Raw genomic sequence first — 27,930 nt, 5'->3', positions numbered from 1 at the left:
AAAAGTGGTAGCAATAAAGGTAGAAATTGTAGTGCTACTTTCTAATCAGTAAATAGTCACTTTCAGTCACTTTGACTTGATAATTTCCCTTAAACACAAACTATTAGATGCTTTGATGGTTCCAGATGCACACGTTAAAGTCTAAAATGTGGAGTAGTAATTGCTGTAGTGATAAGTACATTTTTGGAACACTCATTGTAGTAGTAAAATCTTCAAGTAACAGAAATCTAAATCCAGAACATAATTGAGTGCTTTAATTACCTAAAACATAAGCACTTTTTATCTGTAAAGAGTGAGCCAGTTTTTCTCCCGGACTCGCCATGGCCGCGAGGATGGCTGTAGTCGTTGTGCCGATATTAGATCCCAGAGTGAGTGGATACGCCCTCTCCAAACTGATCACGCCGACACCTGGAGAGGAATTGTTTATTAGTTTTGAGAAAGTAGAGGAAAACCTTTGTAGTGATTTAGCAGGGCCTTACCCACGAGAGGAGTGATGGCTGAGGTGAAGACGGAGCTGCTCTGGACTATGAAGGTCATGCCTGCTCCGACCAGGATCGCAATGTAGCCAGTCACCCAGGTGAACGGGAACGGGAAGTCTGGAGAAACACAGCACGAGTTAGGGTTGATATCAATGCTTAGCTTGATTGTGTGGTTGTCAGAATAAACTAAATCTAGATATTCCGTTTGATTTACGGCCAATAATTCCAAATGAGAGTTCCCGGAAGTAAGGTAAGTCATTTTTCCTGGAGTTGACTTCAACATTTCAAACAATAAAACTCAAATATAACAAACTGAATATATTTAGATTAAAAAAAATAACAAGAATCCCAATTTATAAGCATCTATCTTAACACCCAAGGTAACTTTACAAAACATAAATACAACACAACAAAAAAAGTACTAAACCATAACTATACACACTTCTTGAACTTTGTAGTAAAGTTTTCTGTAGATTTTATGAAATGTTCAATGTTTGATACGTTTTGATGCTGCTGCTGCTCCTCCTCGTCCTCCTCTGGACACTGGACTGGACCAGAATGGACAAAGGAGATACAGACATTCTGTACCTGATCGCTCATCAGCGCCACCACCAGGCAAGGTGAAGCTGACAATCAAGCAGGTTTATCAATACCACTACTGGATTACTGATCCTGAGATATAAAGACGAGAGGAAGAATTGGTAATGACATAAACTAAAGCTACAATACTTTGTGTAATGAGTGACGTTTCAAAGTTGTGACACATTTACTTTAGAAAATGTGTGTGTTTCCATTCCATTTTGTAAACCAGTAAGCAAGAGAAAAACAGGACCAAACTAGAGCAAAGGGTTCTCCTGAACTGTGAAGTTGCCTCTTTAAAATGTGTAAAAACTTGAGTTAGTTTGTACCGGTGTTGAGGACCTTCTTGATGACCACAGCCACTTGTCCTTTGAGCAATGAGCTGAGGAGGCTCACGATGAGGATGAGACATGTGCAGAGGATCAGCAGCGACAGAGCCATCAGGATCAGACCGATGGCCAGGTCCGGGAGGTTCGCGTAGGCAAAGATGTGTTGGCCTGACAGGAGAAGATAAGCAAGCGCTTTAGTGAGATACAAGCAGGAAGAAATTGTGAAGTAGAAAGTGCTCTACATTCTGTCACTCCTTCCTTTGGGAACACTAATGTGCCTGAGGTGAGCTTTGAAAGAACAGATTCACTAAAAAAGTGCAGTGTGACTCAAAAAAGGTGCTTTGATTCACTCATTTTAAACAAAGACATTGTTAATGTGTAAAGCCACATTACCTTTTTATTAAAAAGAGATAAATATCATCTATCACCATAAATGCTAATGTAAGAAGTTTAATTAAGCAGCTACCAGATGCTCAGTGTTTAACCCTGTGTAAATTTCAATACATATTTCAAAATCAATTTATATTCAGTAAAAAAACAAAGTAAAATGTAGTTCAACTTTTTTGATAATGCCACTGTTGCTTTGTGAGGCAGCAAAACAAACTCCAAATTAAAGCCGCGAAGCGGCGATGATGGCTCTCGCCATCCGTGCGACCGCCCCACTTGTCCAGAGGACGTACACCAATTTGAGGCCAGTGGGCGTAACGCCCTAGGAGGAGTTTGTTAAAGTTTGACGAGAACCAAATTGCTGACTGAGCGTCTTTTCATTATCAAAGGACTATGGTGGCCATAGGGTTAGTCTGGGGGTGTGGTCATAATAATATTTTTGTATAAAATAACATCAGAAATAAACATAGGACTTTTAACAAGTTCTTTAGGCTATCATCTGTCACTGTCAGTCTATGTCAAAATAAAACTCCTTCTGTATCTGTAAAACACAGAGGCCTTTATTTTGTAAGTGTCACAGGTGATCCAGGTCCTTCTGCACTGACCTGAGCAGGGAGAAAGGGAGAGAGAGAGCCTCGGTGACCTGGCTGCACCCCCTCCTCCCTGTACCGCCGTCACCTAGCAACAGAGACCCACCGCTAATGCTAACGCTAACGCTAATGCTAAGCCCGCGGCACAAGAGGAAATGTCCCATCAAAATAAGAGGACGAGGAAGTGAAGGCATTCATTGCGCCCCTGCTGGCCAATTGTGAAAATACACAATATCTTTAATGCACTTTTTCATGGCGTCTCGAGGAGAATATAAACCATGAGTTTCAAACAAATCAGACAATGTTGAGTTTTTCACACAATGGGTAGGGGGCGCTATAGAGTAAATTTGTTACATGAGTATTTATTTCCAATCAGATCATAAAAACACATTAGTGAGTGAAATATGAGCTCCGCAGATCAATTCCAATAGGTGTGACTTGTCCTTGAAAAAACAGGAAATGAAGCTTTTTTTGAGGGCATGTTACGCGGAGACCGTAATGAATATCAACATTCTTTTGAATATATATTAAATTTCAATGTCTTTAAATGCAAAAGGTGTTGTTTTGGCCTCGATCGGACAAAAAACCTAGGACAAGTACGATTTTGAAAAAAAAAAGTCAAGCGTGGCGGTGCCACTTTGATTCGACATGGCTGACTTCCTGTTTATCATAGAGTGATGCTGCCAGGTACGTTTTACTCGTCACAGGTCAGAGGTTAAAGGTAGCTCTATCACTGTCCCAAGTTTCATGTGCCTAGGCCAAAGATTAAGAGTTTCAGTTTTTTTTTTTTTTTAACTGTTGCGACGGGCGTTCTCACAACCTCGATTTTATTGGAGTTCGGGCCGAGCCGATCGCGTCTATTTTTCCCATGTATGACATTCATCAATGTTAGGGGGTCGCTAACTCATTGTTTGGCTCGTGTCACCAGCTCAACATAAGCGTCTCTCTCCAAATACACTGAAGAAAACTTGAAGATGTTTTGCGCAAAATGTGGCTTGCTTCATATTTCCCGTTGCTTGGAGTCTGAATCGTGATATTGACCAGGCAAGCGAGATCGCAGCGCGGCATTAGCTGAGTAACACACTCAAAGGTAGGCTTTGTTTGGACTCCAGAGCATCAGGATAAGAACTGGCCTTGTTAATGACCATCTCATCTCCTCATGTTTCCTTTACTTTGGTAGATCGGGTAAAACTTTGTCAAACACACTTACATCTCTCCAGGTTGATGGTATTGATGTTGTTGATCTGTGTCCAGGTCAGGTTGCCCTCTTCCCAGCACAAGGAGCCGGCAGTGCAGTTGTACACCCTCACATTACTGACAGACTGAGGACACGCAGTTAAAGACTGTTCAGCGCAAAACACAGACGTGGTGGTAAATAATAATAAGATATGAGCTTTAAATTGCCACAAATTAGCCCTTTCATGAAACGACAGAGGAAAGTATGATCTAACACAAAACAATCACTGCACAACGTACAAGGCCAACAATAGCATTAGCGCAGTGGCAATAGGAGTCATTCAAAGTGAGCTCCCAATGCAACACCGTGACTACAGCAGCATAGGTATTTGTGCTGCCGTCGTCATGCTCACCGTGTTAGAGAAGGTTTTGCACCAGCGCTTGACCAGACTCTTGTTCCTGGCTTCTGGGTCTCCGGTGGCAATACCAGTGATGACAGATTTGTCCAGCTGTACGGGAGAAAAGATCAAAATGTGAATTATTATAATCATGGTGTCTCAGTCGGTCCTCCTGTCCTTGTTTTGGGGAGTTACCATAGTAAATCTTGTACACTGCATTGTACATTTGGCAAGCGTTTTAATCAGAAACTTGCTCTGGCGACAAGGTGCAACGTGAAACAACTATAATGATTGGAAAATATTAAAAATATGGCAAGAATATAAAAAAGGATTGACTAAATTACTCAATATAGACACAATATGCTGGATAGAGTGTGCTGGCTGTTGTATGTACAGTAACATTTTAAAGATACCGAGGTTGTGGTAATGGCAGTAATAGTTCGGGATAATGATATTTTTTGTGCCGATAATGATGCTTTGGCCGATAACCGATACTTGCCAATACTTGGACATTTAAATCTATTGCCAGGCCTTCAAATAGCGCTTTAGTTGACGTAACAATTACAAATTAACTTTTCACTTGATTACAAGATTGTGTTAACAATACACTGTTCAGAAATACGAATGGCATGACACGCAGAAAATATTGCTGCAAAAAATGTTTGGTTGATTCCCGACATTGGTGAAAATCGGTTAATACGATACGGATAGCGATATATTGCTGATTCCTCGCAATAGCGGTTGTTATAGTCGAAGTAATACCATAAAATTAACAAAATCCTGTCTACTGGACTTCAAATTTTACAATGGACCCAAACCTTTTGTGCTTTCTTTTCACAATCTGCACTTCTATGTCTGTGTTTGTTTGCCAAAGCGACTCATCCTCACTTAGCTACGACAGAGGTGTTAGTCTGACTGGACAGCACAGTTACCTGAGGACGTAGACGTGCTCTGAGCTCAGTGCTCGCTCTAACCTTCACAATGGAGTTGGTGAGCGGGTTGGTGATCACGTTGAGCAGGTCGGGGGCGTTCTCTCCGCTCTCGATGTTGAACGAGTCGATGATCAGAGCCGTGAGCTTGTACAGGGCTCCCGTGGCCACCTCCAACGGCAGCAGGATCAGCACCGACAGCCAGTTAAAGAAGTCGTGCACCGTGGCCCCGGCAAACGCCCTGGAAATCACAAACGCGCGCAATCGGACGAAACGTTATGACCACGGGCAGGTGAAGTGATAACAGATCATGGGAAAGATTGAATGATCAGGGGACATATCAACTCAGGTTAGAAATTTGAGTATAACGTGAGCATCAAAGTGATACCGTGGATAAGATAGTGACCATAAATAACATGTTATTAACTATTCATTAATAATTATCTACATTTATTCAGTCTCTTAATAAATCTTTGATAAACAGAGGAAAGTGCGTGTGGAAAGAGCAGAGTGGAGTGAATTGTACCTTCTGAACTTGTTCCTGTCCCCGGCCTGCATCATGGCCACAATAGTGTTGTGATGTCTGATGTCCCGATGTTAGCGCCCATAATGATCGGGACGGCAGACTTCACCTCCAGCACTGCGCCGTGGGAATAATGCATTATTATCAGATATTTATGAAAAACAGGACGCGGTATAGTTCACATTTGTCCTGGTTTGAGCTCAGTTTGGTCCTGGTGCAGACTTCCTTTAGTCCTGTTCCAGTCTTGCTTTAGTCCAGTTCTTTTTCAGGTTTATTTTAAAGTTAAGTCTCAGTTTGTCCCAAATGCAGTTTATGTGCAGCTGTCCAAATACTTTCCTGGTGGAATGCAAATCTAATTCAAATGCTATAGCTCTGAAGTTTTGGGATCGAATCAGGTCTATAATTAAATATGTGGCTGTATTATTATCAAACCAAGAATATGAGCTGTTTTGTAAATCAAACCTGAACTTGTCATGAGCTGTAGTAGTAGTAGTAGTAATATGAGATATGAACAGAAGTAGCAGAACGAAGTAGTAAAAGCAGAAGTTGAAGTGTGGGAGTTGCTGCCAGTTGTTCAGCTCTTACACTGGTGACTCTAACAACGGTTGCAGCTGTTGCTTCTTCTGTTGTCGCGCTAAATAAACCAAAAATGTTCCGATTAAGCATAGATATACTCACATCCGGAGGAGACCATGCTGACCACGACGGACGAGGAGGTGCTGGAGCTCTGGACCAGGACGGTGACTAAGACCCCGATGACCAGTCCGGCCACAGGGTTTGCCAGCACTGCATTCTCCTGGAAGATGTCACCCGCAGCTTTGCCTGATGGAGCACAGCATTTGAACATCAGAAACACAAAAGGACAACCAAGGCTATTCCTGGCCACACTGACTTTACTTACCATTGCAGATAAGAAAAGATTCACTATATAATGTTGAAGTCGAGATCAAATGTTACGATTATTGTGAGAAAAAACAAGCTTCACGATTACTGAACGTGACTAAACAACTGTTAGTTAAGTCATAAATAAGAAAGAGGACTGAAGTAGAGCCGTTTTGTACTTGCGTAAAGGAGACGGGTCAAACTCGACGAAACAGAAAAGTCTAGAGAGGTTCACACAAACCCTTAAACCCTTCCTCCTTAAGCCCTTCCAGTTGTTACCTTCCATCCCAGAAGATAAATTTAGCTCAGGTGTTAGCTCAACTGGTAACAGCGGAGCAGCTCTTTATAACGTATAATCAAATGAGAGTGAAACCTTTAACGTCTTTAATCCCCATGGTCTAACACATTACTATTCCTATACAAGTTTGAGAGCAGTTTAACTTTAACTTTGTGAATGAAAAAATACATACATTCAAGACTATAGATTTAAGTCATTCCATTATCTACCAAGCTCCTGTAAATGCAAAATATTAAAAGAAAGCTGTAACCTACTTATTTTCAGTCGAATCAAACTTTTGGGATGAATCAGGCTCCGTTTGTGCTCAAAACTTGAATTTAATCGACTTTCATATGGATTCCGCCTATACTTTTTTCTTACTTTATTACAAATCCCTAAAACTCATTTTTGGTGAAAATAGTTTCAGCTTTGAAAAAGGAATTGACAAAACACAACAAATCCTCAGTCTACTGTCTGTCAGACCAAACCTCCACCAGCAGCTTCACTCTTCATATATTTACCACAGAAAATGGGACTTGAAATCTGATTTCTCTGTGCGACAGTGTAAGTCTGACAACAGAAGCTACAACTACAGAGTCTCACAAAGAGTCCAGTCTAATTGTTGAGCTCCAAAGGTTCAGGAACAGCTTCAGTTTGAATTGAGGCTCTTTTTCACCAGAAGTTTTTTGGAAAATGATAAGGGTTTGTCACAATAATGATGTTGTACTTATTACATTTACCAAATAATCTTGATAGCCCTGATTTCAAGATAACAAAGTTAGATTGCAATTCGCTCAATACAATTTTGACATTTAGAAAGTACAGTCACGTTTCACTTTGGCTAATATAGATATACAATGTTCAAACCGTTGAGATCATCCTTGTCTCACGTGACTTCAGCAAAGGGCAAAGATCAAGTAACGCATGCATAATGACTGGCATAAAGTTCTATTATTTAATCAGACATGAGTTTGAAGTTTAAGTGGTGGATATTATTTTATAAAATATTAATATGAAAAAACATCAGCAGAATCTCTTATTGTCACTGACTTTGTTAAACATAACTTAATTGTACTATAATTGTGGCTTGGTCTTGCAATTTGCACTATTTCTATGATAGAATTACAGTGTTCATACTGAGCAGTCGTCATGGTTTTACCTCCGACCAGTTGGAACGCAGAATTCAGAATGTTCAGGGAGCAAATGAACAAGTAGAGAAGCCCGAGTAGAGTGACAAACTTCAGAAGTCCAGTCAGGACTTGCATGATCTTCCCTCTGGTGTCCAACTCTGCACAGAAACACTGGTTCAAGCCCCATCGTTTCTGTTTCCGAGACCGGGAGTGAAGGCGCTCACCTGACCACTTCAACCCTGTGTCTTTCAGCTCCGGCAGGTCCCAATGGTCCTCTTCATCTTTCTCATCATTCATCAAATCCACGGTAGAATAGGCAGGGCGTATAGCCACATCTTTACTGCTTGGAGAGTTGTCTACAAGAACCATCATGTGTCTGTACAAGTGGCAACAAAATAAATGGCATAAAGTTTAGTATGAAAAAGAGTTTAAGATAACAAGGACATACCGAGAGCGCAGGAGTGATCAGGTCTGGGAGCCATGACTGGATCAAAAGAATAACATAATTTCAAAGATGTGGGAAAACACAAATATGTTCAAGTGCTGCATAAACTAGAATAAGTCCACGAGTATGCTTCATGTGCACTGGTGCGTTTGGACGCACTGCTCTTATCCCTGAAGCTTCAAAGCAGATAGAGGCACTGGCTGTAACGTAAAAACGGTGCGATTGTCGCAGGGCCAACACAGAGACATAGACATTACAGACACGTCACTCTCACATTCACATTCATTCACTAGGGCCAATTTAGAGTCAGCAATCTTACCTAACACGCATGCATGTGTTTGGACGGTGGGAGGAAGCCGGAGAACCCGGAGAGAGCCCACGGTAACACGGGGAGAACATGCAGACTCCACCCAGAGAATCTAAAAATGCCTTCTATTGAAAAAGGTTTAGAATTTGGATTAAACGCAAACACTGAGTTGGCTGTGATGAGCTGCAAAGGGAGTTGGAAAGTAAAATATAAATAAATAAAAGTACATCGGAACAGATGCTAAAGATAATTAAAGCCGCACGCGGCAATAAAGGCCCTCGCCCCCCTCACGACCGCGGCGTACGAGCCTCCGCGAAGAGCACGCCTCTAACTACATCACCTCTTCCTCACAAACAGCACAAACTTTTAAACTACTTCATGGAACATTTTCACGGCAGCGAGTTTATACATATTAATTATATATATATATATATATATATATATATATATATATATATATATATATATATATATATATATATATATATATATATATATATATTTACAATATTATATGTATATTAAATTATATAGTATATATTAGGGATGTGTACCGGTACGACGGACCTGATCTGGACTGGATTTCGGTCCAAGTCCAAAAAAAGCAGAAACCCCTGTGATTCGGTTCTGGACTCATACAAAATGTAGCACTCACATACTATATAATTTTTGTTCTAGAATCTAGACCATCGTAAACCTTCCATAGATCGTGAAATTCACGCTGGAAAAGACGTAAACACTGCCATGCGCCGCTGTCAATAGCGCACCCGGACCCTATATAGTGACGCACGGCACATGTCTGCCCCGAAGTGGAAGCCGGCGAAATTAGTTGAAAGATGTGAGAGACATCGCGCCTCGTACGTGTGAGAGACAGGAGCGCCTCGTACGTGTGAGAGACAGGAGCGCCTCGTACGTGTGAGAGACAGGAGCGCCTCGTACCTCCTCGTACTTGTGAGAGACAGGAGCGCCTCGTACGTGTGAGAGACAGGAGCGCCTTGTACTTGTGAGAGACAGGAGCGCCTTGTACGTGTGTGAGACAGGAGCGCCTCGTACTTGTGAGAGACAGGAGCGCCTCGTACGTGTGAGAGACAGGAGCGCCTCGTACTTGTGAGAGACAGGAGCGCCTTGTACGTGTGTGAGACAGGAGCGCCTCGTACTTGTGAGAGACAGGAGCGCCTTGTACGTGTGAGAGACAGGAGCGCCTCGTACGGGTGAGAGACATCGCGCCTCGTACGTGTGAGAGACAGGAGCGCCTCGTAAGTGTGAGAGACAGGAGCGCCTCGTACTTGTGAGAGACAGGAGCGCCTTGTACGTGTGTGAGACAGGAGCGCCTTGTACGTGTGTGAGAAGGGAGCGCCTTGTACGGGTGAGAGACAGGAGCGCCTCGTACGTGTGAGAGACAGGAGCACCTCGTACCTCCTCGTACGTGTGAGAGAAAGGAGCGCCTCGTACGTGTGAGAGACAGGAGCGCCTCGTACCTTCTCGTACGTGTGAGAGACAGGAGCGCCTTGTACGTGTGCGAGACAGGAGCGCCTCGTACGTGTGAGAGACAGGAGCGCCTCGTACGTGTGTGAGACAGGAGCGCCTCGTACGTGTGAGAGACAGGAGCGCCTCGTACGTGTGTGAGACAGGAGCGCATTGTACGTGTGTGAGAGACGGGAGCGCCTCGTACGTGTGAGAGACAGGAGCGCCTCGTACGTGTGAGAGACAGGAGCGCCTCGTACGTGTGAGAGACAGGAGCGCCTCGTACGTGTGAGAGACAGGAGCGCCTCGTACGTGTGAGAGACAGGAGCGCCTCGTACGTGTGAGAGACAGGAGCGCCTCGTACGTGTGAGAGACAGGAGCGCCTCGTACGTGTCGAGCTGCAGAACCGTGTATCCACATGTGAACATTGAAGCCGGTAAGATTGCTGGCTTTATTTGAACTGTTTTAAGCTGGGGCCACGTGCGATGTTGTGATGGTTAATGTGCTGCGGGCGTGGCCGCGTGTTAAAGGGGCAGGGTCAGCGTGGTCTTTTCTGGGTGTAAATATGAATGAAATAACTTAAGTGTTATGTTGTGGTGTGATGTATTTGGCATTAAGTAAATACAAAGTAAAGTCAAAGTAATATTGCTTAATTGCTGCATTCATTAATTGGAGTAATAGTATTAGTAGTAATAGTATTTTGTATTTGTATTCTACAGTTGTTAAATATGGTCTGGTGTTTATGCTGCTAATATGATGTATTATTTTGACGACAGCACATAGATTGCGCATGAATTTCATAGTAATTGCACATGAATTGCACATAATTCCAACAGCAATTGCACATATGACAGAATTGCACATGGTTAGGTCAGTATTGCGAGTGTTCAGTACTAACAGTTTTTGTTATAAAGTCTGACAGCAGCAGGAAGGAAAGACCTACGGAACCTTTCCTTCACACATCGAGGGTGGATCAGTCTCTCACTGAAGCTGCTCTCCAGAGCGGAGAGAGTGTCCTGCAGGGGGTGACACTCATGGTCCAGCATAGATGTGAATCTAGCCAGGACCCTCCTGTCCCCCACCTCCTGCACCGAGTCCAGAGCACAGCCCAGGACGGAGCTGGACTTCTTGATGACTCTGTCCAGCTTCCTCCTCTCCCTCTCTGTGATGCTGCTGCTCCAGCAGGCCACACCGTACAGGAGGGCTGATGCCACCACAGAGTCGTAGAAGGTCTTCAGGAGTGGCCCTGTCACTCCAAAAGACCTGAGTGTCCTCAGGAGGTAGAGCCGACTCTGGCTCTTCCTGTACAGTGCGTCTGTGTTATGAGTCCAGTCCAGTTTGTGGTTCAGATGAACACCCAGGTACTTGTATGAGTCCACTCTCTCAATGTCCCGTCCCTGGATGTTCACTGGTGAGGGGGCAGTGGGGTGGCGTCTGCGGAAATCCACCACCATCTCCTTGGTCTTCCCCGCGTTGATGAGGAGGTGGTTCCGCTGACACCAGTCCACAAAGTCCTGCGCCAGTCCTCTGTACTCCGCGTCATCGTCGTCCGTGATGAGTCCGATGATGGCAGAGTCATCAGAGAACTTCTGCAGGACACAGCTGTCCGTGTCATGTCTGAAGTCTGCAGTGTAAAGGGTGAAGAGAAAGGGCGCGAGGACAGTGCCCTGGGGCGCCCCCACACTGCAGGTCCGAGTGTCAGACACAGTTCCGGGCTCTCACAAACTGGGGTCGGTCTGTGAGGTAGTCCAGGATCCACTCTGCCAGATCATACTCCACACCAGCCGTCTCCAGCTTGTCCCTCAGGAGCAGCGGCTGGTGGATGGTGTTGAAGGCGCTGGAAAGATAGAAGAACAGAATCCTCACAGAGCTGCCAGGCTTTTCCAGGTGAGAGAGAGAGCGGTGCAGCAGGGAGATGACGGCGTCCTCCACTCCGATGCCAGACTGATATGCAAACTGCAGCGGGTCCATGGCTGAGCTCACGGTGGAGCGGAGGTGGTCCAGGACCAGCCGCTCCAGTGTCTTCATCAGGTGGGACGTGAGAGCCACTGGCCTGAAGCTGTTGAGGTCTTTGGGGCGCGGTGTCTTAGGCACAGGTACCAGACAGGAGGTCTTCCAGACCTGTGGTACCACCCTCAGCTTCAGGCTCATGTTGAAGACATGCTCCATAACTCCACACAGTTCATCTGCGCAGGACTTAAGGAGCCTGGGGCTGATGCCATCAGGTCCTGCTGCCTTCCTCACTTTTAACCTCTTCAGCTCACTCCTCACCTGTGCTGCTGTGACAGTCAGTGGTTGGCAGGGGGAGTGTGTGCTGGGGGGATGGGTGAGTTCAGGCGAAGTGGGGAGCTGATGGTCCGGGGCAGATAAGCGAAGAGGAACAGATGCAGGGCATTGTCCAGCTGTGGAAGAGGGAGCATGCAGCTGTGCAGGGGGAGGGGCGGGTGACCGATCAAACCTCAAGAAGTGAGCATTTAAATCATTCACCCACTGTAGATCCCCCTCTGTCTGGGCAGGGGGGATTTTGAAGCCCGAGATGGTTTTCAGGCTCCTCCACACTCCCTGAATGTTCTTCTGCTGCAGCTGCTCCTCCATCCTCCTCTTGTAGCCGGCTTCAGCCTGCCTGATCTTCCTCCTCAGCTCCTTCTGCACAGTCCTCAGCTCCTCCTTGTTCCCTGACCTGAAGGCTCTCTTCTTCTCCTTCAGCAGAGCCTTCAGTTCACGATTAATCCATGGCCTGTTTGGAAAACACCGCACCGTCCGGGAGGGAACAATGTTCTCAAAACAGAAGTTGATGTAGTCCGTGATGCACTCTGTGATGGTGTTGATGTCCTCCCCATGTGGGTCAGAAAGCTCAGTCCAGACAGTGGTGCTGAAGCAGTCCCTCAGAGCCTCTTCGCTCTCAGCAGACCTCACCTCACGGGACACCACAGGCTGCCTGCGCACGATGGGTTCATACACAGGCCTTAGATGTACAAGGTTGTGGTTCAAGCTGCCCAGGGGAGGGAGGGGGGAAGAGGAATAAGCCTCCTTGGTGTTGGCAAAAAACAAGTCCAATGTTCTATTGTTCCTGGTGGGGCAGGTAACATACTGGGTGTATGTTGGTAGAACAGAAGAGGGAGAAGCGTGGTTAAAGTCACCAGAGACGAGGAAGAGAGCCTGTGGGTGCTGTGTTTGCAGCCTACAAGTGCAGGAGAGCAGTGCTTCACAAGCATTTTCAGCATTGGCAGACGGGGCCACATAGACTGCGATCAAAATCACATGTGAGAACTCCCGGGGAAGATAATATGGCCTCATGCCAATAGCCAATAGTTCAGTATCCCTGTTACATAGCTGCTCCTTCACTGTGCAGTGTTCGGGTTTGGACCAGCTCGTGTTCACATACACCGCCAGACCTCCACTCTTTTCTTCCCGCATTCTCTCGTTCTGTCCGCCCGCATCAGATGAAAATTGTCCAAACCTACAATAGAGTCTGGCATTTCTGCTGTTAACCAGGTCTCTGTGAAAATCAAGACGCTGCTGTCCCTATAAATCCTCTGGGACCGCATGAGGCTCGCTATTTCCATCATTTTATTTTGAAGGGACCTCACGTTACCCATGACTACGGCGGGAACCGACTTCCTGTTTCCTCCTCTCTTCTCTCGGAGTTTATGTCCAGCCCGTCTGCCTCGTTGCGTTTTCCTTAGGATGTCCGCCGGGATAACGTGACGATCTCCGGGTAAGACGACTTTTCTCCGCAGTTTCATGAGTTCCTTTGTGTAAATGCGGTACGGCGCCGGCCGGGGGGCGGGGCCGGAGCCGGGGGACTCAGAGCCAAGACACATCGCCACGACACGACGAAAACACTCAATCCAGCCGAATAAAGTCAAAACAAGTTAATTTAAAGCGATTCCAGTGCGTGTCCCGATCGGGGGGAGCTAGCTCACGTCACAACAACACGAAAAATAGGAGATAAAGCACAATAAGTGTGAGAAAAAAGAGAGAGCGTTTACACCGGGCTGCTAGCTGTACCAGCGCCTTACGACGTATGAGTGTGATTAACTGCAATTAATGAAGGTCTGTTTTCAATCATGATTCATTTTTGTCAGATTTGAATTTAATTAGTCAATACTAGTCAATTTTGCACTAGTAATTAATAAAATATATCATAAATAAATAAATGACAATTTTGGCTAAAATATGGCTGTACGTTTATATAATCATGCTGCAAATTATTTTGCTGTATGTCCAAGAAAAATACACATGTGAATATTTTTCCCAAAGTGAAAAGTTAAATCTTACCTTATTTCAGTTACTGTGGAGATCTCGGGAAATACACTTTTTTCAAACCACTTATCACTCGTCAGAAAAAGGACATACACGTTAGTATCCTGTTGTTGTTGTTGTTGTTTTATGGCGGTTGGCATCCAAGTGTTGCATTACCACCAGACTTTATTCCTCAGACTTTGTCGTAGTCCTCAGACTCTGTCGTAGTCCGTAAAAGTACTCCTTCCATTGCTTTGGTGTTACAAAGCCCATGAGGTCATGATATGTCTTTGTGACTAGAATAGTTGTTGTTTCAGAGACCGACCGGCTTTATTCCAGGGAGACTCTTCTTCATCTTCCTCTCCTTCTTTGACGTTCAGTGCTTCCACCGTACAGCTTTATTCTTTAGGCTTCATTCTATAGGCTTTAATATGTCCACTGATGTCGCTGCTTGGTAGCCGTGCGTCTACGAGACTGGGCCTAGAAACGCCAAAGTGATGGAAGAAGGACTTCTAAAGGATAAAACGACAAAGACGTCCCATGACCTCATGGGCTTTGTAAAACAACAAAGACGTCCCATGATCTCATGGGCTTTGTACTTCCAAAGCACCGAACGTCAAAGAGGGCGAGGAAGGTGAAGAAGAGTCTCCCTGGAATAAAGCCGGTTGGTCTCTGACACAACAACTATTCTAGTCACAAAAACACATCATGACCTCATGGGCTTTGTAACGCCAAAGCAATGGGAGGAGTACTTTTACGGACTACGACAGAGTCTGAGGACTACGAAACGTCTGAGGAATAAAGTCTGGCGGTAATGCAACACTCGGATGCCAACCGCCATAAAACAACAACAACAACAACAACTGGGCGAGGACAGGAGACCACCCCCACCCCCATCTCGTCACTCTGATCACTCTGACTCCCCACAAGCAGACCCCCATCACTCCGACTCCCATTTAGCGCCTTTAGCCTGTTTTCTATATCTGCCCAATCAAGCTCCTTTGTTCCAAGGAATCTCCCTGCAGCTTTAGCAATGATCCTGATCCTTTCAGTTCTGCTTTGAGTCTGAGCAGCACAGTTTACAACATCCACCATAAAGAGTACAAAATCCTCTCTATCCACAACCAGGGTATTCTCATTAATTCTGGAACCTGCACACTTGGGACCTCCACTCTTGAAACCTTCACACTTCTTGGGAGCCACGCTGGCCTTTCTCATTTCGCCCTGGCTGGGAGCAGCGCTGGCTCCCCTCTCTGTATTTACTCTAAACTCGTTACTTGAAACTTTCTTGACTGCATCTGCATAGGATATACCTTGAGAGACCTTTATTTTCTGCACCTCAGCAGCTCTTTTGCTAAACCTGCATCCCCCGAAGGCAGAGCTATGTTCTTCCCCACAGTTACAGCACTTCAGTTTTGCACCCACGTCACACTTCCCATACTCGTGGTCTCCTGCACATTTACCACATCTTTGCTTCCCTCTACAGACCGCTGCAATATGTCCAAAGCGCTGGTACTTAAAGCTCTCTGCTGAGACGCTGTTTAACAGCTTTATTCTTTAGGCTTTATTCTTTAGACTTTGATATGTCGTTGCACCTGCTTCTCTGGGTGTATTTAAGCTCAGTCTTCCCTTTGTTCAGTGCCAGTTCGTCGTTTGATGCTGCTCCTGCTTTGTTTTCCTGCCTGTCTACCTGAGCTAAGTTGGTGCTTTTCTGTTTTGACCTTTTGGAATTTTGAATCTTTGCTAAATAAACTCTACTTTGCCTTTATCCGGACTGTGTTTGGGTTTTTGCCACCAGGATCATAACAATACAAGTCCTACAAAAGGCTGTGCATCAGGAACATACACATCCTTTGTTTGTTCAGTCAAAGTTATTGAAACTTACAGATATAGTACTTTACTTTTTTTTACAGCTCAAATCATGTATAAAGCAAGTAATAACCTTCCACAAGTGATATACAAAAAAAATTCTATAACCAAGAAGATTTTTAAATTCCATCCATCCAACCATTTTCTACCGCTTGTTCCCTTTTGGGGTCGCGGGTGACTGGAGCCTATCCCAGTGACTTCGGGCCTTAGGCGGGGTACAACCTGGACAGTGGCCAACACATAGACATAGACATTACAATTAATACAGAAAATATTTTACATATACTCAAGTGTGGTAAGGAAATAATACATTCTATAAACCCAAGGTCGTTCAAGTATAATTATAATGATCGGCTCTTGCCACGCCACCGCAGCTAACGCGCCCCAATTTAAGGTGGGGGACAGGAGGGTCCTGGCTAGATTCACATCTATGCTGAACCATGAGTGTCACCCCCTGCAGGACACTCTATCCGCTCTGGAGAGCAGCTTCAGTGAGAGACTGATCCACCCTCGCTGTGTGAAGAAAAGGTTTGGCAGGTCTTTCCTTCCTGCTGCTGTCAGACTTTATAACAAACACTGTTAGTGCTGAACACTCGCAATACTGACCTAACCTAATACTGATGTGCAATTCCGTCATATGTGCAATTGCTGTTGGAATTCATGTGCAATTCATGTGCAATTACTGTGAAATTCATGTGCAATCCATGTGCCGTCGTGACACATATTCATGTGCAATTACTGTCATGATCACATGCAATGGTATTTATGTATTTATTTATTTATTTGTCTATGGGAGTTTTTATTTATAGGAGATCTTCTACTGAAAGTGTTTTTCAGACTTCCTATAAGTGATCTGTTCTGTTCTTCTGTATCTACCTCTGTATCTTCCTGCGTTGCACCAATGAAATTTCCCCATGTGGGACTTATCTTATCTTAATTTCCCTCCTTTTATTGTATCTACTGCCGAATATCTGACAAATTTGGATCCAATATGACCGACATTTGGTTGGGTGGCTGCCGTAATATTTTACTTCCACTATCACAATCTACCTCTGCGCCAAATTTCATGATTCTACAATCAGATTTTATCTGGCCATTTCCTTTCTCACAAGGGAGTGTCTGCAGTGCCGTGGCGCGCGGCCAAAAAAAGCCATGTTATTTTTGTGCCGGCCGCGCGCCGCGGCTCCTGAAACTGCACCGCTATTTGACCGCGGTTTAGCGCCGTTTAAGACTGCGCCGGGTCAAGGTTAGGGTTAAGGTTAAGGTTAGCCATGAGGCTATAATGGGCTATAAGGGAAATGCCGCGGTCCCTGAAACTGCGCGGCAATTTGACCGCGCCGCGGCTCTCCAGCCACAGCCTTCTCACAATGCATTTTTTGTACATTTGGTGGCTCTGACGCGTTCAATTTTTGAATAAAAAAAAAAGGAATGACTTTTTGTCAATGTTCACTGGGTGAAAATATGGGAGTAGGTCTCGAGAAGAAAGAAGAGGAAGAAGAAGAAGACTGGACTGGTGTGGACTGGTGTCAGCGGAACCACCTCCTCATCAAAGCGGGACAGACCGAGGACAGACCAAGGAGATGGTGGTGGACTTCCGCAGACGCCACTCCACTGCCCCCTCACCAGTGAACATCCTGGGAAGGGACATTGAGAGAGTGACTCATACAAGTACCTGAGAGGGAGAGGAAGAAGATGGATAAAATCATCAAGAAGTCCAGCTCCGTCCTGGGCTGTGCTCTGGACTCGGTGCAGGAGGTGGGGGACAGGAGGGTCCTGGCTAGATTCACATCTATGCTGGACCATGAGTCTCACCCCCTGCAGGACACTCTGTCCGCTCTGGAGATCAGCTTCAGTGAGAGACTGATCCACCCTCGCTGTGGGAGGGAGAGGTTTCGTAGGTCTTTCCTTCCTGCTGCTGTCAGACTTTATAACAAACACTGTTAGTCCTAAACATGTGTATACTGTAATACCCAAGTGCAATACTGACTTTAACCATGTGAGATACTGACAGAAGAAGAAGAAGAAGAAGAAGAAGAAGAAGAAGAAGAAGAAGAAGAAGAAGAAGAAGAAGAAGAAGAAGAAGAAGAAGAAGAAGAAGAAGAAGAAGAAGAAGAAGAAGATATACTTCCCATTTATTTTTCAAATATCATAAACTATACATTTTCGTTTTGCTGCATCATGTTGTGGGTCCCTGGTCACTGACGGGCACTTTTGTTATTTTTGAGCACTGCCCACTTTGTGTTATTGGCCCTCGTATGCATTATATGCTTATCAAGAAACAAAGTTGGGGAACGCATTTGTGAGCTACTTAGCGCAAACGAGCGCTTCGCGCACATTTCACAACTATAGTTCAATTTTCCTTCTACTAATTAGTATGCATGGGACATGAATGAGTGGAGGAGAGCGTTAATGAGTGTTTGGAAACAGGCCAGCGCTTTGCGCTTGATTTCGTATGCACTGTGTGTGCACTTTTGCTGCCTTACACAACTAGTAGGCCTCTCGCCAGCTTGTGGCGCTCGGGCCTAATGAAGAATTTTCAATTGCTAAAGAGATTAAATGAATGATTGTAATTGTGTAAGGCAAGGCCAGTTTATTTGTAGAGCACATTTCATACACAAGGCAATTCAAAGTGCTTCACACAACAGGGAAAAAAACATTCAAATCACAAAGAAGTAATATGTCTTTATTGATAGTTGATCATCATGAAAACTCTATTCTGCAGCAGACTTTATTTAGGACAGATAAACTGCATTTGCATTTGTAATTTGTGTTAGAAATAATGGGGGTGGTATTCAATCATTTTATATATCGTATTTTCCGCACTATAAGGCGCACGTTAAAGTCGTTAAAGTCAAAAGCCGTGCGTGCGCTTAATAGTCCGGTGCGCTTACAGTTTTTTACGATTGAATAAACACAATTTTGATTGTTTTGTTTTGTTTAGCAAAACACTACACACAATTAGCACAACCACAAACTCAATTAGCAAAACACCTTAGCTCCATTGCAAAATGAAACACTCTTGTAAAAACTCTACACTAATTGATCAAAACCATATTTTCTTACCATATGAAACACACATGTTGCATATGACTTAACTATGTTTGCACCAGTTACACACCAGTTACACACCAGTTACACACCAGTTACACACTGCTGTTGAAAACCTTAAACACTTTTGGCTAATCCTGCTTCTAAGTGCATAGAGTCTGTAACTGTCAGTAAATGGTAAATGCGTTTTTTGTTTCATAGAAATTGTTTTCGTTAAGATTATTGTTATTATTATTCACACGCTCAAATATTTATTATTGTAAGACTACTGACACAGGTGGGATTGATTAGAGCACAGGTGGGATTGATTAGAGCACAGGTGGGATTGATTAGAGCACAGGTGGGATTGATTAGAGCACAGGTGGTATTGATTAGAGCACAGGTGGTATTGATTAGAGCACAGGTGGGATTGATTAGAGCACAGGTGGGATTGATTAGAGCACAGGTGGGATTGATTAGAGCACAGGTGGTATTGATTAGAGCACAGGTGGTATTGATTAGAGCACAGGTGGGATTGATTAGAGCACAGGTGGGATTGATTAGAGCACAGGTGGGATTGATTAGAGCACAGGTGGGATTGATTACCACACACCCACACATGCAGGAAAGGCAGAGCCAGTGCCACGGTGAAGGCAGCACAAGCAATAGCTAGCCCAGCCCAATGAACAAGGTAACCTTTGTACGATAAATTGATGTGTTTGATGTGAATTTGTGTCATGCTAACTATATTTTGTCATAAACAGCATGAAATGCACTTACATGGTACCAGCACGTAAAAGACCTCCGCAGGGACAGGCGGCCACGAGGTAGCTGTTTTTGTATTATACTGTATTTAACAATGATTGTGAGGAGCGTCTAAATGTACTGTATTTGTTCTGTCTGTAGTTTTCACGGCGTTTTACCAGCAAAAAGGCTAATAAATGTCAGTACTCGAGATCCGTGTGCAGCGTTGTTTCTGAGGAGCTACAGAGTCGTATGGGTGAAGTACACCGTGAATTTGCAAAACACCGCTCGGATTTGCACAACTGGAAACACAATGTCTGCTCACACTTTTTGCAAAACAACACACACAGTGAACACTAAACACACTTGTGTGCATCACTGTAGACACCACACAGGATACAAGACTAATGCTGTTGACCATGTCATTTATTTTTTTTTCCATATACTCAAGCCAACATGGCGAAAAAGAAAAAAATTCCCAGTTTTCATGAACATTACATTTCATCCAATACAAAAAAGAACCCTCCCAAACTCCTCCCCCTCTTCCTCCTGCTTGAAGTCTTCCTCTTCCTCTACCTTTACCTCGACTTCTGGCACGGCCTCTGCCTCCTTCTTCTCCTTCTCCTCTTCCTCCTTCTCATCCTCACTCTTCCTCTTCCTTCCATTTTGGTTCAATTTGCTGAACTCACCTGCTGCATTTTTATAGTGCTTGAACCTGATTGGTGTGTCTACAATTAAGCGATCTTGTGTTTGCGCGCCTGATGACAGTGTTCAATGGATTGGAACATGTGGTCATTTGACAGTCAGTGCTTTAGAATTGCAAAGAAGTGACATTTTGATAAACTTCTGTGTCTTAATACATACAAGTGTGCTCAGTGTTGTAAATCACTGTGTGTGTTGTTTTGCACAAAGTGTGAACTGACTTATTGTGTTTACATTGGTGCAGATCTGAGGCCGAGTTTTGCTCCTTGAGTGTAAGGTTTTGATAATTGGGCTGAACTTTAGATTTTAGTGTTTATTCAATCGTAAAAAACTGTTAATATATGGTTTATTTCTGGTTGTGCTTACTGACCGCGAAGATATTTTGTGTGGTACACGGTGTATAAAGAAGATTTGGGACCTGAGACGCGATGCGGGACTAGAGTTACAGTACTTCGGAACCGGAAGTCCCAACAACATGTGTGCAAAGCATTCTAGGAACGGTAGTCTTCTGCTACACGCGGCGCACGCGAAACTTTGTCAAAACGTAAACAACATTTTCAGTCAGGCACAACGCAGACACCTACCGGTAAATGAAGGACCCCAAACCGGAAGGTCCCGAGATGGCTGCTGCCGAGACATCTGGAGCTGTTATATTATCACAAGAAATGCGCTTACGGGGTAAATTATCAGTCATCTGTGGTCAGAGGCCGGAAGGCAGGAAGGCCGGAATCGTCACTGAACTGCCGCGTGGATCCGAGATGCGGCATCACATGACCAAAGAGATTTTTAGCAGTGAAACCAGGACAAATGCACCGGAACACGGGACGTAAACAATCGGGGCTGTCCCAGATAAATCTGGACGTCTGGTCATAGCTGTGCGGGATGTACTTCAGCTGCATTTGAAGGATTTGATGACGAGGAATGAACTGAAAAAGTGAGTGTATTGTGTTGTATTTTACGTGTTGCAACTGAACAAGGCTGGAGTTGTTGTGGACATGCTAACTGTCTTTTAGCGTTATCAGACTGTGTTGTATTTTACGTGTTTACAAGTGATCTTGACTGAGAATTGATTTGGATATGCTAACGTGTCTGTTAGCGGTAGCAGAGTGTGTTTTGATGTTAAACACTGTTGATCTGAATGAGTTGAACGCGTTTAATAAAGCTCAACTGACTCTGACTTATCCGTCTTTTTTGTTTATCTTATGCGCTTTATCGTCCGGTGCGTTTTATGTATGGACCAGTACACATGGTACACAGATAGCTGATGGTGCGCTTAATAATCCGGTGCACCTTTTCGTGCGCAAAATACGGTTCTTCATCTCACTCCAACTTATTGTTTATGTATTTCACATGTTTCTTTTCTGTGCAGTGTACAAAATAGTAATTTAAAAAACGAATAATACTTGAAATACTTTAACTTAAGATAGATTTTTGAGCCTTGCTATAGATTTTCAAATCTAAATATCGGCATCTGCAGTGCAAATATGTTATTGGGCAAAGGTGTGTGTATATATAGGTTAATATTTATGAAATTTTAAATCTAAATCTTACATCTTACATACTGTCCCTTTTAAATAATAATGTATTAAAAGGGTTATTTTAACCGGGAAGAGGCCCCAGGGAAGACCCAGGACACGCTGGAGGGACTGTCTCTCGGCTGGCCTGGGAACGCCTCGGGATCCCCCCGGAGGAGTTGGAAGAAATGTCTTGGGTCTGGGGAGAGGGAAGTCTGGGAGTCCCTGCTTAGAGTGATGCCCCCGCGACCCGGCCCCGGATAAAGCGGATAAAAATGGATGGGTTATTTTAACGTATGATCATGAAAACACCCAGCTCTTGCGTCCATAATACAAATGCATTTCTGACAAAGAAAGTAGATCTCAAACTGAACCCATGCAATTAAACAAAAACAATATGGTTTATTTAACAATTACTACTTTTCTTCACTGGTTCGTTTGGACAATCAATTGACAGAATCAAATGTTTTCAGCTTTGGATCTTGCCCAAGTACTAATTGTTGTTGATTTACAGTATAGTATACTACTAATACTGCATTGATGTGCTCCGAGAAGCCTTCCAGCTCTTGTTCTTGATTGTTACAAATGTATCATCAACGTAGCGAAACCAAGGTTGTGGACCAAAGCTTTATATCAGGTTTACAAGAGAAGACTCTGAGGAGAACCGCTTGGCCTTTCTCGATTGTTCCACGATCAGAGGAGAGGACGGGAAGCGCCAAATAGAAGTATATAGGAAACCTACACACAGATCATCTAGCTTTTAGTGCTATTAATGGCACCATCATTAAACTTGAACACTGATTACACATGGGTTTTGATGGGACAATTGTGCGTAACATTATTTTGTTCTTTTAAGTGTAAGCCTAGGCTATGTTTTCTCATTTGGAGCCTTGTTGAAAAAGCTGGCTGCTTCCTCTCCCAGCCCTGGAGCATCAGCCGGAGGTGGCACAGTGGGGCCTGGGCTGATGCCTGTGCCCCCAGGGTTCACCATGCCCTCTGTTGCCCCTTCAGACCCAGACCAGGCATCTAAAAGAGCCTGTTTACCTACAAACCCAGGCACTTTTCAGGAGTGTCATCAAAAATACAAAGGTTAGAAATTAGGATACACAATATATAGCAATCAAACCACAATTGCATTTTCAATTTAGTTTCAATTATGTCATATAACGTCCACGACAAACGACAAAACATCCTGTCTGTTCAGCATAAAACATAGAGAACTACATGGGATTCTTGTATTAGCAGTTCAAATGTCATGCTCCTCATTATGCCATGTGGACATGTTTAAAATATGTCCAACCCCCCCTTGTGCCGCACTACTATATCTCTAATAATATATTTAATAGTGCATTTATTGCTCTTGTTGTTGTTTAAAACCATAACAATCAGAATAGTTTAATTGAGTTAATGTTTATATGTTTTCACCACTTTCTCCTAAAGTATTTTTCTTGGTAGTCGGCTAATAACTTAACTTTATTTTAATAGTAAATCTTGTAACCACTATCCAAAATAGCAATTCAGGTATTGTGAGACCTTTAGTATTAAACCGTACCGTGTAGATCGTTATTTTACATTTCTGGACTGTAAATTGTGCTGTGTAAACCAATTTGAATTATTTTGGTGTACAACTGTCTACTCTTTTTTTTTTTTTATAATCGCGAGTATATAAGAAAGTGTAGGGGAGATTCTCTGAGCACCATTATTATTAAAAGCTTGTAAGGCTTGTAAACATGTCTTTGTTTCATTGTCTTCATGCCTTGTGGTTCAGACTCAACAGCATACATTTGTCAACTGACAGTGTGACCTGCAGTACACTTTACCTTTACCTCAGCCGTGACTCTTGGAAACCCAGATGTACTTGAAGGATCGAGTAAAAACTGCAGACATAAATTCGCTTAACCTTGGTTTATATAATGAAATAGAAATACATTCTATGGTGTTGGCCTTAGTGCAGTTTTATTTAGTCTAGTTAAGGTAGAACGCATGAGTCCGTTATTGCTAAAAAGGGAAAGAGAAGATTTTTTTTCTTCACTAAATTGAAATGAAATATTTTTTGGTCATGACATATATACATTTTCTTATTACCTCATCAGGAGTTTTAGTGACCCACCATCTGCAGTCCATCGGTCCATCACTGGCTTTGGGGGGTGAGCTTGTGTATCATTGAAGTGCTGGGAAGAAGGGAACAGACACTTCCTTTTTGGGAAGGTCAGAACTCCCACTAATTTGAATATGGATTCACCTGGCATTGTGAATATACCTTCATTGAAGATTTCTCTTTCAGGTATTAATTATGTATCTGTTTTGACCTTGGGCAGTGCAGGAGTTCATGCGTCACACTACACAAAGCCAATGATCAGGTAAATGTCTATATACTGTTTGTACTCGGTATGGATTATTTTACATAATTTAACCTAGGACTTGCTAACATAACTTTGAAAGAATTAACTTTTCCTGAAAAAACGACCTGTTTTGACACCTTTTTATTTGGTATAATTTGTTTGGCAGTAAAATAGAGGAGAGTTGTGTCTTTATCAGTGGCAGAGGAAGGAGCTGCTGTTGAGGACAAGACGGAAGACACGAGGGAATGAAATAAATGCTCAAAATGAATCAAATGCACTAAAGACAAAAGTCTGAAGGCAGTTGTATGTCTAATAGCCCATAAGTATGAAATGCTTCTGAGGTAATTGCCTATAGACTACATGTAGCGAGTCCGATAAATGATGTGACCCGACCCAAGAATCGTCCCATTTCAAGTACGTCCGTGAATCTTTCCACTCATTAGTCTGTCATCTTTCTGTGCAGTTACAGGTTGAATTTGACACCAATTAACTGATGCAACAGACAAAAACTTCGTTGGGTTATCGGTTAAACCTCCCTTAACTAATTTTGTATATAAAGGTACATTCAATAACTCCCTACCAGTTTCCTGACACTAGCTGAAGTTACTTTGTTTGAATTCTAATGTATATATTCTCTTCCCATTAGACACAGTTGATAGTAATTGGGTTGTAGGAGCCACCCTTGAGAAGAAGCGGCCCCCACTGCCACTTACATTAGCTTTGGGCGCTTTTTCTGGACCATCACAAGAATAAGTTTCTGTGTGTCTTCGGTGTCACTATAGGCTAAGTTGGTGGGACATCACTAAGCCATGTCCTCGTTTGAGACAAGCTTAAACTAATGAACAAGGCAGTTGAACAGAGACTCTTTTTCCAATTGTGAAGGTTTGGAAAACAAAGAGACAAGAGTCAATTACTATATTTAGTAGCACACACTGTCTACATTTTGGTATATATATGTATATATGTTGTACTTTTTAAAAGTAACGATGTAAAGATGACAAGACAAGTACAATTATACAATTATGTTATCAATAATGCTTTTTATTCATTATAATCATTTATATTATAATTATTTTTCATTATATTTTACATATTATCATGTACATGCAGTATGTTGATGGATCGACTCCAGGAAGAATAGCTGTGCTTTCTCACAAATACAAATTATTTAAAAAAAACGAGTAGTTTTGTTTTCATATTTTTATGAAGATGTACAACCGTTGAAACCTTTTAATTGTTATAATGATTTGGTTTAAGCACTCATCGACTCCTGAGGACGCACGACAGTGTGTACAGTACGGATACACCCTTTGGAAACAGCTTCTCAAATGTAGGGAGGACTTATGTCATTCAGCCCAGCTTAAAGAATGTTTTCCTAATGAACCTGTTTAATTTAATGGTTTGTCCAAATATGAATGGGGGTTTCCCACCATGCAGGGCTCATGCTGCTCAGAGAAGCATCCAAATTCTCAGACCAGGTCTGCAGACTGAGAGTGACTTCGGGTAAAAGTCAAAATGTCTTGATTTTTAATACAATGTCCAGATGACGACACTTAATGTATTTAAACCATCATTTGAAATAGGAAAATCCCCAGATGTTTGACTTGATTGTTCGTCGTTGGGTCTACAACATATTTATTGTTGACTAAAAAAGTTCCTATACTGACTTGAACAACAATGCAGACTATTTAGTGAAGTAATGATATATTTATTAAACATTTTGATTACATTTACACAGAGAATATTTTGTCATTGATTTGCATTCCCACAATCATCAACCAATTTTATTTTATTAAACATCCTCAACACAACCTTTGCTGTGTAGATGAGAAAATATTCTATTAAACCCAGTAATATAAGCACGTTTGTTGAAAATAAGACTGCCCATTATTTCTACAATGGGGAAACAGTGTGCACATTTAAACATATGCAAAATGTAGTAAAGGTGTTTTACACAAACGGAAAAAAAGTGAAACTGTATATTATTTAGGATCCTGTGAATTGCTCAGGTAAAACCTGTCACTTCATTTCAGTAAAAACATCAAGAGTCCAAGGAAAATCAGGGCTGGAGAAGAAATCTTGTCCGGAGCAAAACCAAAAATGCTAATGGGATCAAGACATTGAACACATTATTTGTGACACTAGTAACATACACTTTTGTATCTTTATTGCTACATCGTGGTGTGCCAAAATACAAATTACCTTTTGTCATTTGTAGTTCCGTGAGGATGAGTCGTGCTGCAAGTATTATTTTAATTAGAGACTGATTCAAACTTATAACTTCCACAAACATGTGGATGCTGTATTTAACTACTCCATTCAAAGGTAAATGTCCATGTTATCTGCTTTTGTCATCCGTGGACTGAGGGGGGTGGGTTGTAGTGTGAATCCTGCAAAAGAAATTGGAGTAGATATATTTGAGAGAGACTAAACGGAGAGAGTGTGCAGTTTGTACAGCAGCATTTTCCAGTGCGAAACTGGGACAGAAAACGAGAAGTGTCTTACTTGGGTGAGCATGGGCCCTTGTCAGCCTCGTCATATGTATTTGGCCCTTCTGGTGGACATGGCAGTTCATCAATGTAGATCAGTGGACTGACGTCTAAAATGTAATTTCAAGTCAATAAATAAAAACTTGTTCATTCCTTCATCACAAGTATGTCTGTTATACCTTCAAAGAATACATTAAACACAGCACTTCCTCCTTTCAGAAAGTGTCTATATTCCATGTTCTGAAATGAAAAGAAACGCGCAATGCCATTCTTGGGCCCAAAGAAGACCTCCTGACCATTCTCATCAATGTAACTCGTTCCATGGTCTTCAGGTTTGCCCCAGCGGTATTTACCTTTATCAACAGAAACATGTATATGTGTACTCAGTCATCTCATTATTATACATACTATACTATGTTATTCATTGTTTATTTTCTCACCGGTTGCATTCACCTGCCGCAAGTTTGAGGTGGAACTTCTCTCATAGGACATGTGACTCTGAATGTTCGGACTTTGGTCTAACAATTGCAAAGTCACCTGAGAATCTGGTACTGGCCATGTCAGTTCATCATCATATTTACCAGACACAAGTTGAATAAACATTCCAAGAAATGGATGTTCCATTGATACCCCAAAGGAATATCTATAGCCTGCGACGGAATAATAATTTAGGCTATAAATGGTAAAACCTGATTGAGCATTTTGGTATATAGATTGTAAATTGTTAATCTGGAGAGTTGCATGTGGACACTGAAGCTCAGACAGATTGATATCATCAATAGAGATCCCGCCTGTTGATGGTAAGTGCTCCTTTTCGCACCTCAAACTCCACCTGAAAGGATTTGGAAGTCTATTGGAACATACTTGATCTTCCAGTGTCTACTAAGTGGACCTGGAAAGAGAATAGGAGGTAGTAACACATCACATGAGTCAAAAGTATTTGTCTGTGCTGCTGTTGTTACCAGACGTCAACAAGACGGCGACGTCCTACAAAATCTTGTTCATCCTTAAACTCTCTGATCCAGACGTTAAGGTCAATGGATTCACTGAAGTGATAGTAATAAAACTGCAAACACTTTGTAATGCAATTTCTCTTTGGAGTC

The 27,930-nt window shown here is 43.0% G+C and overlaps 3 protein-coding genes across 3 annotated transcripts; 1 reads left to right on the top strand and 2 right to left on the bottom strand.

Annotated features, from left to right (window-relative positions):
- Nucleotides 1-226: 226 nt before the first annotated feature.
- Nucleotides 227-8,030, bottom strand: LOC140374275 (sodium-dependent phosphate transport protein 2B-like). The gene is given in 11 exon segments (XM_072461118.1): nt 227-408; nt 480-596; nt 1,388-1,555; nt 3,575-3,686; nt 3,954-4,049; nt 4,913-5,108; nt 5,394-5,443; nt 5,446-5,507; nt 6,069-6,212; nt 7,709-7,837; nt 7,904-8,030. Coding segments are annotated over 11 exon segments (1,302 nt in total). The 5' UTR covers nt 7,977-8,030; the 3' UTR covers nt 227-253.
- A 13,042-nt stretch (nt 8,031-21,072) lies between these two features.
- Nucleotides 21,073-25,125, top strand: tomm40 (translocase of outer mitochondrial membrane 40 homolog (yeast)). Its single transcript, XM_072460872.1, is given in 9 exon segments — nt 21,073-21,160; nt 22,885-23,085; nt 23,807-23,866; nt 24,090-24,206; nt 24,275-24,349; nt 24,788-24,874; nt 24,877-24,897; nt 24,985-25,067; nt 25,069-25,125. Coding segments are annotated over 9 exon segments (789 nt in total).
- Nucleotides 25,126-26,326: 1,201 nt separating this feature from the next.
- LOC140373782 (meprin A subunit beta-like) lies at nt 26,327-27,757 on the bottom strand. The gene is made up of 5 exons (XM_072460437.1): nt 27,268-27,757; nt 27,007-27,180; nt 26,844-26,937; nt 26,541-26,728; nt 26,327-26,441 (listed from the first exon to the last, which is right to left on the bottom strand). The coding sequence occupies exons 1-4, from the start codon at nt 27,449-27,451 to the stop codon at nt 26,677-26,679; spliced, it is 504 nt and encodes a 167-aa protein (XP_072316538.1). The 5' UTR covers nt 27,452-27,757; the 3' UTR covers nt 26,327-26,441; nt 26,541-26,676.
- Between the last annotated feature and the right edge of the window lie 173 nt (nt 27,758-27,930).

This window comes from Eucyclogobius newberryi, unplaced genomic scaffold (assembly GCF_026437365.1).
Source record: "Eucyclogobius newberryi isolate DKJ021-1_F unplaced genomic scaffold, fEucNew1.0.hap1 SCAF_3, whole genome shotgun sequence".
NCBI classification, from domain to species: domain Eukaryota; kingdom Metazoa; phylum Chordata; class Actinopteri; order Gobiiformes; family Gobiidae; genus Eucyclogobius; species Eucyclogobius newberryi.
This window is presented reverse-complemented; position numbering and strand designations above follow the sequence as displayed.

Bases quoted from the DNA above. Each gene is read 5' to 3' on its own strand.
- LOC140373782 (XM_072460437.1), bottom strand. From the start codon at position 27,451: ATGGAACATCCATTTCTTGGAATGTTTATTCAACTTGTGTCTGGTAAA. The intron at 26,938-27,006 runs GTATAACAGACA...ATTACATTTTAG, and splicing joins GTTTAATGTATTCTTTGAAG to ACGTCAGTCCACTGATCTAC. The intron at 26,729-26,843 runs GTAAGACACTTC...TTTCTTTTGCAG, and splicing joins AAGGGCCCATGCTCACCCAA to GATTCACACTACAACCCACC.